The sequence below is a fragment of the Danio rerio genome, chromosome 16, assembly GCF_052040795.2.
Source record: "Danio rerio strain M-AB ecotype USA chromosome 16, GRCz13ab, whole genome shotgun sequence".
In the NCBI taxonomy this organism is placed as follows: Eukaryota; Metazoa; Chordata; class Actinopteri; order Cypriniformes; family Danionidae; genus Danio; species Danio rerio.
Genome location: NC_141036.1, coordinates 38,150,116 through 38,166,415, shown reverse-complemented (window position 1 = coordinate 38,166,415; position 16,300 = coordinate 38,150,116). Strand labels below are relative to the sequence as shown.

The window sequence follows — 16,300 nt, the reverse complement described above, 5'->3', positions numbered from 1 at the left end:
TAGCTAGATTAATGCTTTAAACAAGTAAAAAAATATAGATTTGATGATACGATAAAGAAGATTTAAATAAATCAAGATATTCTCTGAAAGCAAGTCATATGATTTGAATTATATGTAGGTTGTGTTTACACATTTTTGTCACATTTTCTCACAGGCTTACATCGATGGGATATATGCACACGGTCCCAAAATTGCAATATTTAAGGTCTGTTTTCTTTACAAATAAGTAATCTTCTCTGCCTAATAAATATTTTATACAAAGTGCATTAGATTCAATATTTCTTTCCATCTCTTTAAAATCTGAAAAATTACTTTACCTCAGTATTTTGAATGGAGGTTTCTGCACTAGCCTGCTGGTACTGACGGCCTATCATCTCCTTTTATGCTTGAACAACTAAATGAATGCTTAAGGTTATTTAACTGATTGTATTTTAATTACATTACGATGTCTATACTGTGAAAAAATTTACATTAAGCTTTCACTGGAAGTTTACCGTTGGCTGAAAAACACCAGCAGTGCATATACCCCATTGAATCAAACTTAGGTGTGATTGTTTGTAGTGTGTTTCGTTTAAGTAGATGTAAATGTCTGAACCTCTGTGCGGAAAGCAGTTGCAAAGAGATCACTGAAAAGATGGAATCAAACAACAAGAACATTAAATAAACAAAAAATAGGAGATATTGACACAAAATATATTGTTACAAAGGATAGGATGCTTATTTTTATTTCAATCCTAACCATTGTGCTGCATGGTGCAGTGCAATATATCTATTCATGAAATCAGTTCTTAAATGGTTTGTCTAATGGAAGAATTTCTGTCACCCGTTTACACGTATCATATTCATAACCAACAAAATACCATTAAATGATAAACAAGTTTAGTCCAGCATGCAGCCATTTTATTTGTTTGGTGCATTGTAAAAAATGTAATGACAAAAAAATCATGACAAAAGTTATGTTTATGTTGCTTTAACTCATTTGAATAAGTTAGTTTGGTTTCAAAAAATGGTAACAATTTTAATAAATGATATCATTTACTACAAAGTTTAATTTAATATGTTTAGTCAGTTTGATTGATGTTGAGTTGACTAGAAAAGTTAATTTGATTCAACTAAAAAAAATGTAAGGCAGCAAATTTTTAGTCAAATCAAGTCAAGTCAAGCTTTGTTGTCATTCCGCTAAATGTGTGGACATACAGAGGAACAAAATGTCATGTCTTGCTGGACCACGATGCTACACAAATTAATCATAGATACAAACACAACACTGGACATTAGCTATTTTAAAAACCTATGCATAACTATGCTATAAGATACATAACTATACACAAAAGACAGGCTATACAAGTACTTGTCTTTATTTTTGAAGTCTAAGTTGAGTTACAAAATATAAATTTTTACTATTTTTTAAATAAAGGAAATATTTTCATTCATTCATTCATTTTACTTCGGCTTAGTCCCTTTATTAATTTGGGTTCGCCACAGCGGAATGAACCACCAACTTATCTAGAATATGTTTTAAACAGTGGATGGCCTTCCAGCTGCAACCCATCACTGGGAAACACCCAACACTCTTGCATTCACACACATATACTGCAGCCAATTTAGTTTATTCAACTCACCTAAAGCGCATGTCTTTGAACTGTGACTGTGAGGAAAACCGCTACACCCGAGGAAATCCACGCACATACGGGGAGAACATGTACCTCCTCACAGAAATGCCAACTGATCCAGTTGGGATTTGAACCAGGGACCATCTTGCTGCAACAGTGCTAACGACTGAGCCACCGTACTGCCCTTGTAATTTAAAAAAAATTATATATTCATGTAAAAGATTTATCTAAACAATTAGTTGGCTAAATTGTAGCTGTTTTTTGTTTTAGGTCATCATGAATCATTTTCATGTGAATAATTAAACAAAGGGGATAATAATAATATTTTAATGTAGTTTATCATCAAAATGTAAAAGATCCATCTAAAGCACAGGTGTCAAACTCAGTTCCAAAAGGGCCGCAGCTCTGCACAGTTTAGTTCCAACCCTAATTAAACAGACCTGATCAAACTAATTGAGTCCTTCAGGCTTGTTTGAAACATACAGGTAAGTGTGTTGGAGCAGGGTTGGAACTAAACTGTGCAGGGCTTCGGCCCTCCAGGAATTGAGTTTGACACCCCTGATCTAAAGATTTCCGGGGTGATAAAAGAAAGAGATGCTTTTATCTGTTACATATGGATGAAATCACAAATCTGATTGTTTAGGTGCTTTATTTGACATTGATGATTCTTTAAACGAACTTTTAAGATCTATGGAATCTTCCAGGAAGGTTAGATTATTGAAATGTTTTCAGACTAGGAAAAAATATTGATGTTTTGGAAAATCTTCACTGAAAATGTTTGTGAAAAATCAAGTATGCTTCTTCTGTGGTATCAATGGAAAAACTCTTGGTAAATCGGTTTCAAATCAAATCAAATCACTTTTATTGTCACACCATTAACAGCACGTGTACTGTGATGAGTGAAAAGCATAGGTGCTGGCTCCAGACAGTGCAAAATACAGACAGTGCAAAATACAACAACATACTCCCAAAAAACAAAACAATATACAATTGGCAATGTTGACAGTCATACGTAGAAGACAATGAATAGATATACATAGTCTGACTGCTGGTGGTAAATTATTGTAGGCAATAATGTTTTAAGTAAGGATTGGTTAAAGTGCAGTGCATGTTACATCTTGGCCTGCACTTTAACCAATCCTTACGTTTCCTCTGCTTTCTTTTAAATCCTCATGTTAAATATGTTCTCTTTGTTTGTTTTAAGACAAAAACAAATACATTATTCAGATTAAGGAATCTTTAGATAAGAGCCTGAAAAAGCTGAAAATATCACTTTGCCTGGAAGTCAATTAATCAAATCCATAACAGACATTAACAATTCAAATGTGTAAACAATGAGCATGTAAACATGAGAAATATAAATAAAAGTAGTGATCAGAAAAGTGTGAATTTATTAAGTTAAACTAAATTAGTTGATTAAGGTTGATTTATTAAATCTTAATGCTCCATTACACTATAATAGACCAAAACAATTGATTTATAAAGAATTCACCAAGGCTAGCCAATAATTTATGCCATTATGATCAATGTTTTATTGGTGCTCAATCATTAATCCTAGTTCCTATTTTTATATATTCACAAAGAACATGTTATTTAAAAGTTAAACTATACTCATTAAAGAGACATTTCAAGCAAAAAATGAAAATCCTGTAATAGTTTGTTTTCTCTTGTATGGTTTTAAATCTTTCTGTTGAACACAAAATACAATATTTCCAAGAATGTTGGTTGCTGGCACCTATTTATTTCCATAGTAGGAAAAAATGGCTGTTGAAATTCAATGGGTGTCCACTATCAATATTAAAAATACCATATTTCATGTTCAATGGAACAAAGAAACTAGGTTTTGAACAAATGTATAGGGTGTGAAAACCATCCCTTTATTATCATGGTTTATTGTATTTTTGAATGTTGTTGTTTTGTTGAATATTTCAATGATGTTTTTGAACTTTTGCTCACTATTATTCAGTTAGGTCCATCAATATTTAGACAGCGACACAACGCAATCGATCTGAAAATGAAATAAACAAGAAGGTGGGAGGCACATATGCAAACTGTTGTTATTCCTACACCATTAACCTGATTTGAATGTACAGCAAATATCCTCAAATTAAACCTGACAGTCTGCAGTTACAGCACATCTTCATTGTTTTATTTCAAATTGATTGTGTTGATGTATAGAGCCAAAAATATTTTACATAAACAATTTTCATGAACCAAACTGTATATATACAATGATAATTTAGTGATGGTCATATATGACTTCTTTTTTAATTAAGGGGCATTTTTAGGTTACTTTTCTAACAAATTACCCTGAGAGATATTTTAAGGGAATTTTAAGTTCTATAAAAATCTCACATTTAGCTAAAAAGTCTAATTTATTACTTACACTTCCTGCAATCTTCCTCTTGAAGATGAAAATCCAATGGGGATGTTTTCACCATCGTGATATAACACTGTCAAGAAGTGAAGTTGTCTTTTTAGTGTGTGTCTGCAGTGTTGGTACGGTCTGCAACCTAGCCAACTTCCCTGCATATTTGTCTGGGCTAACCACCACTCAATAGACCCGTGCAAAACAATTATTCACGTTTATCATTTTTAATTCAAGTTTCATTTTTGTTGTTCCTGCTGACAGGCTTTTTCAGCTGTGGAGAGCAATGCAGTGATCGCATAACTTCACACACTTACTTTGAAAACCTTCCACTTCTAAGGATGTTTTTTTGTTGATGTATTTGAGTGTTTCTTCCTTGTTCTTCTGAAAGTTAATATTGTTAATGCTCTTTTATAATTTGATTGGTTGATGGATGAGTTAAACAATTTCATTATTTTTTCTTATGTTTCCCCCCAAGAACAAGATCAACATAAGAGGTTCATTGGTCCATTAGGTTGCGTCACTTACTGTACGTGCGGCTTATTTACAGCATTTTAACACTCGTAGTGTAGAGATTGATTGCCCTGTGAGAATATATATTTAGAGCTGATGCTCCACACATAGACTCATAAATTAAAGCAGATGACCGCAGTTTTGACTCCGTTCGGCTCACCAGAAACAGGATGTGCACTCTGACATGCTTTCGGAGTAATCTTTTATTTAATCTTGGCTTTAAACGCAGACATATTTTGGATGTTACAAGCAAAGCATGGAACGGGATGTGTGAGCTTACTTAGATATCTGTTGTTGATTTTATTTGACCATTTGTCAGCAATTTGGGAGACCTGGACTGACATTTTAAGCCCCTTTCGCCCTGTGGACCATCACAAATCTCTGTGATGTCTCCAGTTTTGATTGTCCGGTATGAAATAGCATGACATCTTCCGTTGAAAGATTTCCACACAAATGTTTTAAATGAACAGAGTGAAGTGAACAAGGGTACTTGGTGCAAATGAGCTGCAAACACAGACTACTGAGTGTAACAAGATAAAGCGCTGCTATTTTTTTACAGGCCTGCAGTCTGAAGTGCTGTTTAGAAAACTATCTATCTATCTATCTATCTATCTATCTATCTATCTATCTATCTATCTATCTATCTATCTATCTATCTATCTATCTATCTATCTATCTATCTATCTATCTATCTATCTATCTATCTATCTATCTATCTATCTATCCATCTATCCATCCATCCATCCATCCATCCATCCATCCATCCATTTCATTTATCGGTCATTTATGCTGAGCACTGTATTTATATATCTGTCTGTGATGATGGTAAACTCAAAGTGAGGGTCACTGGTTGTTTGTTCAGTTTCTGACAGTTTGCACACTTAACATGCTTACTCCCATTTATTATGTTTATTATTATCACTTTGGAATACAGATCGTCTTATAAGTTATAATGAAATGCTACCTGTACATTTACTAACTCATATCTGTCTTTTCTCCATCAGTAAGCACTGAAGTTCCTCCATCATGTTCGAATGGATGTGAACACTGCTCGGAGTACAACGGCTGTCTTAAATGTCGACCCCGACTCTTCATCTTACTGGAGCGAAATGATATCCGTCAGATAGGCATTTGCCTGGCCGCGTGTCCTGTTGGATATTATGGCATTCGAAATCGGGATATGAACAAATGCACACGTAAGTCTTTGCTCTAATTTCAAAACCATACATTTTTATGTATGTAATATAAGCTCTGCCAATCAGTGTATTTGAATGATTCTGTAGGATTATGTGACACTAAAGACTGCAGTAATGAATGCTGAAGATTCAGCTTTAACCTCACATGAAAAAATTATATTTGAAATATACATTAAGGTATAAATTCAGTAATTGTTACAGTTATTTTGCTATTTTTAACAGCACTTTTATTTAATTGTTTTATTAGAATACTCTGTGTAGATGTCTTATATGTGTATTCACAATATAAAACAAGTAAAAATAAAATAATTAGAGAAATATTAAAATAGAGCACTATAATAGTATTTTACCATATTGCAGTCTATTTTATATAGCATATGTAGATGTATTCAGATCTCTAGCTACATATATACACTCACCGGCCATTTTATTGGGTACACCTTACTAGCACAAGGTTGGACCTCCTTTTTCCTTCAGGACTGCCTTAATCCTTTATGGCATAGATTCAGCAAGGTACTGGAAATATTCCTATGAGTTTTGGGTCCATATTGACATGATAGCATCATGCAGTTGCTGTAGATTTGCACATCCAAGATGTGAATCTCCTGTTCCACCCTATCCCAAAGGTGCTCTATTGCAGGGGTTCCCAATGTTTTCAGCCTGTGACCCCCAAATTGACAATGCCAGTGACTCGCGACCCCCAATATCCCCTGAGGTGGTTATAAATACAGAAACCTTCGCGCACACACCAATAGACTTATACGTATGTTCTTGGTTTAATTATTTTTAATGTATATCAGTGCTGTAAATAGTCCAGAAAGTTTATGTTAAAAAATCAATCTGCTGCATCTGACGCTATTGCTGTGTCTTTAATATATAATATATAATGCAACTACCACAGGGGTCGCAATCCAATAGAACTAGTAAGCTAGTATATAGTATATAGTAACTAAAAGCAACAATTTTTTCCTCCTCAGTAGGTTAAAATATGGTAATCCTTATGGTTTAATAAAAATAAATTGATTTTTGGAAATCACCAGGCGACCCCCCTTCATTGTCCCGCGACCCCTCAAGGGGTCCCGACCCCCACTTTGAGAACCACTGCTCTATTGGATTGAGATCTGGTGATTGTTTAGACCATTTAAGTACAGTGAACTCATTGTCATGGCCAATAAACCAGTCTGAGATGATTCACGCTTTATGACATGGTGTGTTATCCTGCTGGAAGTAGCCTTCAGAAGATGAGTACTCTGTGGTCATAAAGGGAAGGACATTGTCAGCAACAATACTCAGGTAGGCTGTGGCATTGATACAATGCTCAATTAATACTAATGGGCCCAAAGTGTGCCAAGAAAATATCCCCCACACCATTACACCACCACCACTAGCCTGAACCGTAGATACAAGTCAGAATGGATCCATGCTTTCATGTTGTTGACGCCAAATTCTGACCGTCACAGCAGAAATCGAGATTCATCAGACCAGGCAACGTTTTTCCAATCTTCTATTGTCCAATTTTGGTGAGCCTGTGTGAATTGTAGCCTCAGTTTCCTGTTCTTAGCTGACAGGAGTGGCACCTGGTGTGGTTGTCTGCTGCTGTAGCCCTTCTGCTCCAAGGTTGGATGTGTTGTGTGTTCAGAGATGCTCTTCTGCATACCTCGGTTGTAACGAGTGGTTATTTGAGTTACTGCTGCCTTTCTATCAGCTCGAACCATTCTGGCCATTCTCCTCTGACCTCTGGCATCAACAACGCATTTTCGCTCACAAAACTGCCACTCACTGGATATTTTCTCGTTTTTGGATTATTCTCTGTAAACCCTAAAGATGGTTGTGTGTGAAAATCCCAGTAGATCAGCAGTTTCTGAAATACTCAGACCAGCCTATCTTTCACTAATCTGCCACGTTCAAGTCACTTAAATCACCTTTCAACCCCATTTTGATGCTCGGTTTGCAGCAGATTGTCTTGACCATGTCTAAATGCAATGAGTTGCTGCCATGTCATTGGCTGATTAGAAATTTGCGTTATTGAGCAGTTAGAAAGGTGTACCTAATAAAGTGGCCGGTAAGTGTAGCTGTTGTTAGATAATAAAAAAGTCAGCATCTCTTCATCACAAACGGCTTTGTATCTTTTCCTTAAAACATATGCAATTTATTCAAAAAACAGGAAGTCACTTACAGATCCTCTTAGAAATAAAGAAAATCAATGACACTGGAAAACTACATACTGTAAACAAACCTTTCTTAGGCTATTTGCCCGAGCTTTTATCTTCAACTTTCCTGCATTTAACACCATTTGGAAGATAGTCACAAATTACGCAACGATCACATTGTTCACCGCATTCATTAGTACTGTAACCCACCAGTGACACGAAACTACCCGCATGTGACCCGTGGATGCCAAACACTGAGCCAGTGATCTGTTTTCTCTTACTCTGTGGGTGAAAAACAAGGCTGGGGGATGAAATACGAAGCAAAACATTGGTAATACTCTGCTGTTTGTCTGTTTCTTCTAGGAAGTCTGTGTTATTATTGTAGCCTGAGTTCACGGTAGTTCAATCCTGGCCATATTTTTCGAGCTTTCTAAGCAAACCCTACGCAAAAAACATAAAGAGGATTTACATTTAATCACCCTCTTTGTTTTAACAGCGCGCTCTCTAGGTTTTTTGTAAGCGTTTCCATCATGTGCGTGAGCATTTTTACTGTGATGGAGCCAAAGCTGCGGATAAACAAGGAAATACCTCTCGTAAACTGATTGGTGGTACCTGTTTACTCCTGTCGTGGGAGGAAATGAATGGCTTTATTTGACTTTTATTTCTAACTTCAAGCCGCTGAAGCTTTTCCAGTTGTAAATTGAACGTCCTGCTCCCTTTTCAAGCATGTTTTGATAGCCAATTAGCGCGAGCCACATCTTGGAGTCATTATATTTTGTTATAGGAAGAAAATACTTTTGTTACCAAGACACACTGTTGCATCATTCAGGCTAATACCTCTCAGATGGTTCTGATTTAAGCCTTCTTTCTAGATAACCTGAAATTTCAACGTTAGCATCCAGGGAAGTGAGAAATTAGCGGAGCGCTGTTTTTATTTCACAACCCTCTGGAGCCTTTAATTCATCATTTTTGACTGTATACTTTACGTTTGCTTTGAAATAGCACATGCAGCTGTCTGCTTGTTAGCATAAGTATTTTTATGATCCGCATCTTGAGATTAAAATACGTCGTGTCCGCAGGTGTCGGCTTCAGATTCGGACTCTCGCTGTCAACATTTCGTTTCGTTCTCATTTGCTCAGTGTTTTTGGGGTGTTTTGAAAGACGGCCGTGCATGCGAAACCCTCCTTCATCTCAGTCCCTGAATGGCTGCCGCGCTGCAATTATTCAATCAGCTGCGTGCATTTGATTCCTTTCCAAATCCCCATGATGTCTTGTTAACAACATTTGTCTTGCATTAAGGGTGCATTTGTAAATGCTTGAGTGCAAAAGAATTTGCTCCAAACGTTACTAATTTAGTTGTCAGGCATTTAAAGTAGTAATTGAGAGCAGAGGTTATAACAGAAAACACGGCTTGAGTATATTGTTAGGCCCTCTTCTGCTTTTGGCTGGTGCACCGTGATATGTATCAGACATATCCATGTGCTGCTGAACATGAAAGTGTTTCGGGTGTTATGGATATTTACTTTTGCATGTTTTTGAATACAGTTTGGAAAATTTAGGGTTAGGTTAGTGTAGTCTGTGTCAGTCAGAAAACTGTGGAAGATCACAATTATAACAATAAATAATGCATTTTAGGATTTTACATATTTTATTGCGATTTATATAAGGCAAGTGACCTCAAATTGAATTTTCAATCTGTTTTAATTCTGCAAGTTGTCAAGGAAGTGCTACTTATTTCCATGTTTATGGAAAGGAACACCCCACTATTTTAAATAGGCTCATTTTGCTAGAGTTGAACAGTTGAGCTTCACCATTTTTAAATCCATTTAGATTTAAAAGGAGCACCTTTAGCTTAGACTAGCATAAATCACTGAATCGGATTAGACCATTAGCATTTCTCACAAAAATGTAAAAAAACATTTAGATAATTTTCCTATATGAGGCTTGAATATTCTGTCGTTACAATATGTACTAAGCCTTAAGCGAGTCGCACACCAGATGTGGCGCTCAGCGCCAGGCTGCAACATTTATATGACAGTTGGAAGTAACACACACCAGGTGTGAATATTTGCATGTTATTTAAAATGAAACTATTCAGATGCCGCTCTGTGGCACGGAAAAAATATGAACAGTGTCCTGAGTCATAGCTGGGCGCCGGGGACAGACACCGACTTGCAGCACCGTTGTGTTTACCCTAATAGAAATCTGTTTAGAACTCTAATATGTATGGTGTGCGACCACCTTTAAGTTAAATTAAAAACTACTATTTTCTTTTTTAAATAGTTTTTTTTTTACCTTTAATTTGAAAAGGACAGTGAGGGTTAGACAGGAAAGTATTGGGAGCAAGGAGAGGGGAAAGGGTCTGCAACGGACCTCGAGCTGGGAATCAAACTCGGGTCGCCGTATGCACCATGGTGCCATATGACAATGCACTTAACCACAGCGCTATAGGCGCTGACAAAGCTGCTATTTTCCAGGTTGATATGGCTAGGAACTATACTCTCATTCTGGCGTATAAATCATAGGAAATTTGTTGCTGCTTAATGGTAAAAGTGCTTTCGCCAGACACAAAGATAGGCTAAATAGACTCAAAATAGCTAAAACTCAAGTGTTTAACAGTAGCTGACTTCCTTGAAATTTCCTAAAAAAGTGGAATGTTCCTTTAAGGCTTAAATTAAAAATGAAAATAACAAACCAAAACTATGGATGATTTCTGTTTCTATTCATAAAAACTACAATAGGCGATGCGGTGGCGTAGTAGGTAGTGCTGTCGCCTCACAGCAAGAAGGTCGCTTGTTCGAGCCTCAGCTGGGTCAGTTGGGGTTTCTGTGTGGAGTTTGCATGTTCTCCCTACGTTCCTGTGGGTTTCCTCCGGGTGCTCCGGCTCACCCACAGTCCAAAGGAATATGGTACGGGTGAATTGGATAAGCTAAAATTGTCCGTAGTGTATGTGTGTGTATGAGTGTGTATGGATGTTTCCCAGTTATGGGTTGCAACTGGAAGGGCATTCGCTGCGTAAAACATATGCTGGATAAGTTGGCAGTTCATTCCGCTGTGGCGACCCCAGATTAACAAAGGCACTAAGTAGAAAATAAAATAAAAGAATGAATGAAAAACTACAATATATGCTCAATGCTAGAATATAACTGCAGTAAACAGCGAAATCATTTTGGTTGACATGATTTTCAGATTTTAGAACAGCAAGCTCAGACTTCTGGACCCCACTTTAAATCCTTTCTGATTTTTCTTTAGTAAAGAAAGAGACTAAGATGGATATTTAAGAGGAGCATCCACTGTTTATCAGAATAAGATAATGAATATAATAGCATTATGGGCTGGGAAGTGTATTCAGTTTGGTTTTGTATTTGTCTGGTTTTCATTCTGAAGGAATCCACATTGCCCCCAAATTGATGTAGACAGAACACTTGTAACAAGACAGAGATGTGAGGTGTGACATCACTGACAACTTTTGGATGAGAATCTGTCAATGCTAGAAAAAAAATGGTCATTGAATGGTGGTCCGCTTGTTCTACTTTGAAATGTGTATTGATAAAACAACTATAGCACTGTCTTTTTTCTTTATTTCAGAATGTAAAATAGAAAACTGTGAGGCATGTTTTAGCCGAAACTTTTGCACAAAATGTAAGGAAGGCCTGTACTCGCATAGAGGGCGATGTTTCTCCAGCTGTCCTGAAGGATTCACCGTCAACGGCACCATGGAGTGTGTAGGTGAGTCTCCTACAGCCTTTTGCTGTCATTGAGAGAGTCACTATTATTTCCTTAGTGTTTTTACAATGTAGATTATGTCAATACCAGTATTTCAGATTATTAAACATATATTCAGCATATCAGGCAGCAGAGTAGTCGTAGTTGTCAAGGAAGCGCTTTTTATTTTCATGTTAGTTAAAGGAACACTTTTTTTAAATAGGCTTATCTTACTAGAGTTGAACAGTTCAGTTTCACCAGTTTAAATCCATTTAGATGATCTCCGGGTCTGGCGGGAGCACTTTAATCTTAGCTTAGCATAAATTATTGAATCGGATTAGACCATTAGCATTTATTTAAAAAAATGTAAAAAAAAAATTTAAAAAAAAGTTTTGATAATTTTTCTGTTTAAGGTTTGACTATTCTGTTGTTATATCATGTACTAAGCCTGATGTAAAATGAAAAGCTGCTATTTTCTTGCTCGATATGGCTATAGGAACTGTACTCACTCTGGCGGAATAATCATGGAAATTTGTCGCTGTATAATGGTAAAAGTGCTCCCGCTTTTTACTATGTAAATTGTATCAATACCAATTTTTCAGATTATTGAACATATTCAGCATTTCACGTTTGGCAGCAGAGTAGAATGCTGGTGTAGTTCAAGTTAGATTAAAACTGATTCAGTTCATCGACAATCCACTGAAGAACAGCTCCACTGTCCCCAACTGAGAAAGATTTTTAGACATAATAGTGAATATTTCTCAAACCAAAAATGATCCAAACAAAGCTGGAGCAAACATTTGTGTGTCTCATAGCAACACTGTGTATCATTCCTAAATTTAACAAATGATTTGATCTGAATAATCATGATTCAGTGATTCATTCATAAACATAGACTGTGTCCCAAAGCTAAAAAGTGCTGTCTTAGAAGGCATCAATTCACATCCATAACCAAATTTAGCCTCACTTTCTGTCTGCTTATTGTAGACAGCATAGATGTATCCCAGCAAACAACTTTGTGTTCAGTAGACATCTGATAGACATCTAAATGCAGACAACTTGGCTAAAACAAGGCTAAACTTGGGCTGTCAGTGAAAATCTAATAGACATCTAAGAATAACCCAAAACTAGACTCATCAAATAGACAGACTTTATATGTGTAGTCATTCATTTCTGTTTATTTGAGGACTAGTCTAGTTTTGGCCTATATTAGATGTCTATTAGATTTTCATTGACAGCCCAAATTTAGCCTTGTTTTAGCCTAGCCTAGAAATCTTTTAAAAACAATAAATGCTTGTTGGGATCTTTGAAATCCCACAATTCTATGATTTCCATTCCTGCTAAAAATGTAATGGAAATGCTGCACAGTAATTTTGTGTAAATATTTTTTTCTTTGCTCATTTCTAGTAAGAAATTAGTGTTGAAGTGATTAAATATAGATCAATCACAAAAGCTATTTTCTTGTAAATCATTAAATGTTGCATCAGAAATATGTTTGAAAAGCATTTTGTGAGATGCCTTGTGTGCATTTATTTATTCACTGCAGAAAATTACAACTGGAAAACCTTACAAGTTTGCTTTATTCCACCAAAATATTGCTTGCTTGAACTATTCTAAAGTTCAGACATTGATATTGTGTTATCTGAAACTAAATATAAACATGTCTTAAAACATGGCTGTTAGGGCAGGGTGATTAATCAAAAAGTTATCTAAATCAACGCTTAGAACCTATTATCTATCTAATTTTTCTAAGACTATTTTTCCAATTACTTTCCTTACGTGTCAATTAACCCTGCTTTGTTTAAGGCTGTGGCTGATTTCTACTTCTGTTCTCAGGTCATGTAGGACAATTGATACATTCTTTAGCCCTACTTTGCACTACATTGACGATTATTTGAAGCTGCGCCTGAGATGCCTTGAGACTGCACATAATTCATTACATTAAAACTATTATTTACAATAAAATATTTGTTAACAGAAGATGCAAGAAATGCACTGTTTAAGGACAGGATTTGCAAGAGTTAATTTTTATAAGAGTTAGTTTTACGTTTTACAAACTAATTTGGCGAGCAGCATGTGATATGATTGATCGCGGCTGGTCTCTCATCTGTAATCATTAGTAAGTTAAAAGCTCACTATAAATAGCCCGTCTAGCATTACTCCTGTATCTTCATTTTTTGAAGAATCCCCTCTTCCACCCCATTTCTCCCTTTTCCTCCTTTACCAGGGGGAGCTCTCGAGAACTACCTGATTTCGTACCCCCTTACATGCTCATTGCCCAGGCAAGAGACTTTGGCTCAATTATCTCCGAGCTCATGGTTCTCTCCCATGACAGCATGCCAAAAAACTGCTATTATTATGAAGAAATATCTAAGAGTAAACTTTTAAAAGAGATACTGCTTCTTTTCTACTTTTAATATGAAAAACATTTACACTAATTTATTTTATTTCCAAAAGTGCAAGTTATTCATTTTCACTTTTTTAATAAGAAAAAAGTGAGCGTTGGTTTTAGGCAATGTGTGTTTTAATTTCAGTTGTTCAATATTTAATCATAGTACATAGTGTGTGTTTCTATAAATTATTTTATAAATCAAGTAATGCAGCCTACATTCATAAATCTGTCACTTGTAATTTGTGAGCATATTTACTGTTGTCAGTGAACTATGAGGACAAAAAAATAAATAAATAAATTCATTAACCATCATTCATTAATCATAATTGAGTTAAAAATCTAATGATCTTAGCATATCAAGAAAGCCCAGTTCAATGCTGAAGCTAGAAAAGTTCTCGGACACCTTTTTAAATTCTCTTTCTGTGGTTTCTTAATCGCTGTTGAGAGGAACTCTGGCTAGAAGCCCGTCAGATGATAAGGAGTTTATTGATTTCTTTTGAAAATAGTTCTGTCAGATGCAAGCAAACAGCATTACTCGCAGTGGTGGTGCTGGCTCCTCCAGGCTGTTTGGCCTTTAAATACAGAGCCTCGACTTCCACTGTGACGTTCTGCCAAAGCTTATGATGCTCACCTGCGTCAGCAGGTCAGTCCAACACACTTTGTTATGTGTATTTCTCGGTTTGGGATAGTTTCTGGCAGGGATGGGCTCCCTTTGACCCTGCTGCCCCCAAACACATTAGACCGGAAAAAATCGAATACTTAGAAAAGACCTCACACCAGAAAACCGCTCAATCCAATTGAAAGTCTGGAGCTTGACAGCTTGTCATTACGTTGAATAAAAATGGAGCCTACCTCATACAATCATAACACTTGCTCTGCTTTTTAGCAAAAAAGTAATTGGAAAATGTGAGTGATGCTGGATTCTAGCAGTCTCCGCTGTGAATTCTTTGGGGTTTCCTAATGCAATTTCTTCAACATTTGTTTGGACTAACTGGTTTCTCAGCCCCCCGCCCAGAGGAACGAAATGTTCAAACCCCAAACAATTTCTGTGTTTTTTCCCCTCTATTGTCTGAAAATTTAGTCAGTTGTGTAATTGGTACATGTTAGAAAGAATTTTTAAAAAAAAAGCTTGGTGATCTTTTCTGTATTTATTTTGCAGTCCAATGTGATCTAAGTGAGTGGAGTCCATGGGGCCCTTGCATGAAGAAGAACAAAACATGTGGCTTTAAAAAGGGTAACCAGACCCGAACCAGGGAGCCCCTTCAGGTTCCAAGTCCTGCCACCTCCACAGGGGCCGCTCCAGCCTCGGGCTGCGTCCCGGAGATCCAGACCCAGAGATGTACCGTGCAGAAAAAGATCCCATGCAAAGGTAAATCAGAGAAAGAACAACAGAAAGAAATGTTGGATAGGAAATACTTGCGCCATGAGGAATGCGTGAAATCTGTTATCTGACTTCAAATTGCAGATTTGTTGATATATCGATCATTTATCTTTTTTGGCCACTCAGGGAAAACATGCACGCTAATTTGATTTAGTTTATTTACGGCTTTTGACATAATGCGCTGTAAATAAATCCTTGAGTGTTCCCAGTAAATAAACAGAAGCCCAGCTGGTTTGTAATCTTTTTGTCGCTGGCCGCGGATCTGAGGGCGGCCTTTTGTTTGTTGCTTTAACTTACTGGAAAGTGAGGTTAATATGCTGCTCTGACTCTCCAGCGGGAACAGAACATAAGTGGACCTGTACTGGACCTGTTGGCTGCTAAACATTTTGTAAAAACAAAAGCCTGAATGTGTTGTTTCTCCCTATATGGTTACACTTGGCTGTCTCATTTTAAATGGAGGTGTTTGCATGGATGGAAAAGGTTGTTTAGAGTACGAGTCTACAAAATTCAGCCATTAACAGATCATTGCCTTTTGTTTCAGCAGTCAAACTACCATTTGAAAGTTTGGGATTACTTTTGGATTTAGACATAAAAATAAGTAAGACAAATAATTTTTATGCTATAATTCCTTCAATCAGATTGCTATTTTTGGGTGAAGTTTCTATTTACTTAAAATCTTGAAATGAAGTAACAGTAAAGCTAATTGGATTTTTAATTTTTTGCAGCCTGATTTATTTAATTATCTTTAAGTGACAAGATTTGAGAAGTATAGAAATTTGCATTGAAGAACAGAATACAAGTCTTGATATATATATATATATATATATCAAGACTTGCATTCTGTTCTTCATATATATATATATATATAATTTTTGGCCTTTTGCCTTTATTAAGTGGATTGGACAGTATTATAGACAGGAAGTGAAGAGAGAGAGAGACAGGGGGTAGCAACGGGAAATGTCTTCGTGCCGGGATTTGATCT

General features: G+C 36.3%; 1 protein-coding gene across 7 annotated transcripts in view; it reads left to right on the top strand.

Annotated features, from left to right (window-relative positions):
* The window catches only part of rspo1 (R-spondin 1), a 46,022-nt gene that overhangs the window by 15,788 nt on the left and 13,934 nt on the right, over window positions 1-16,300 (top strand). For 4 of the 7 annotated variants that reach the window (XM_087285586.1, XM_087285585.1, XM_087285587.1 and 1 more), the window contains 3 exon segments: window positions 5,499-5,690; window positions 11,429-11,569; window positions 15,097-15,306. In XM_087285586.1, coding sequence (XP_087141712.1) covers window positions 5,499-5,690; window positions 11,429-11,569; window positions 15,097-15,306 — 543 coding nt within the window. 7 annotated transcript variants of the gene reach the window in all.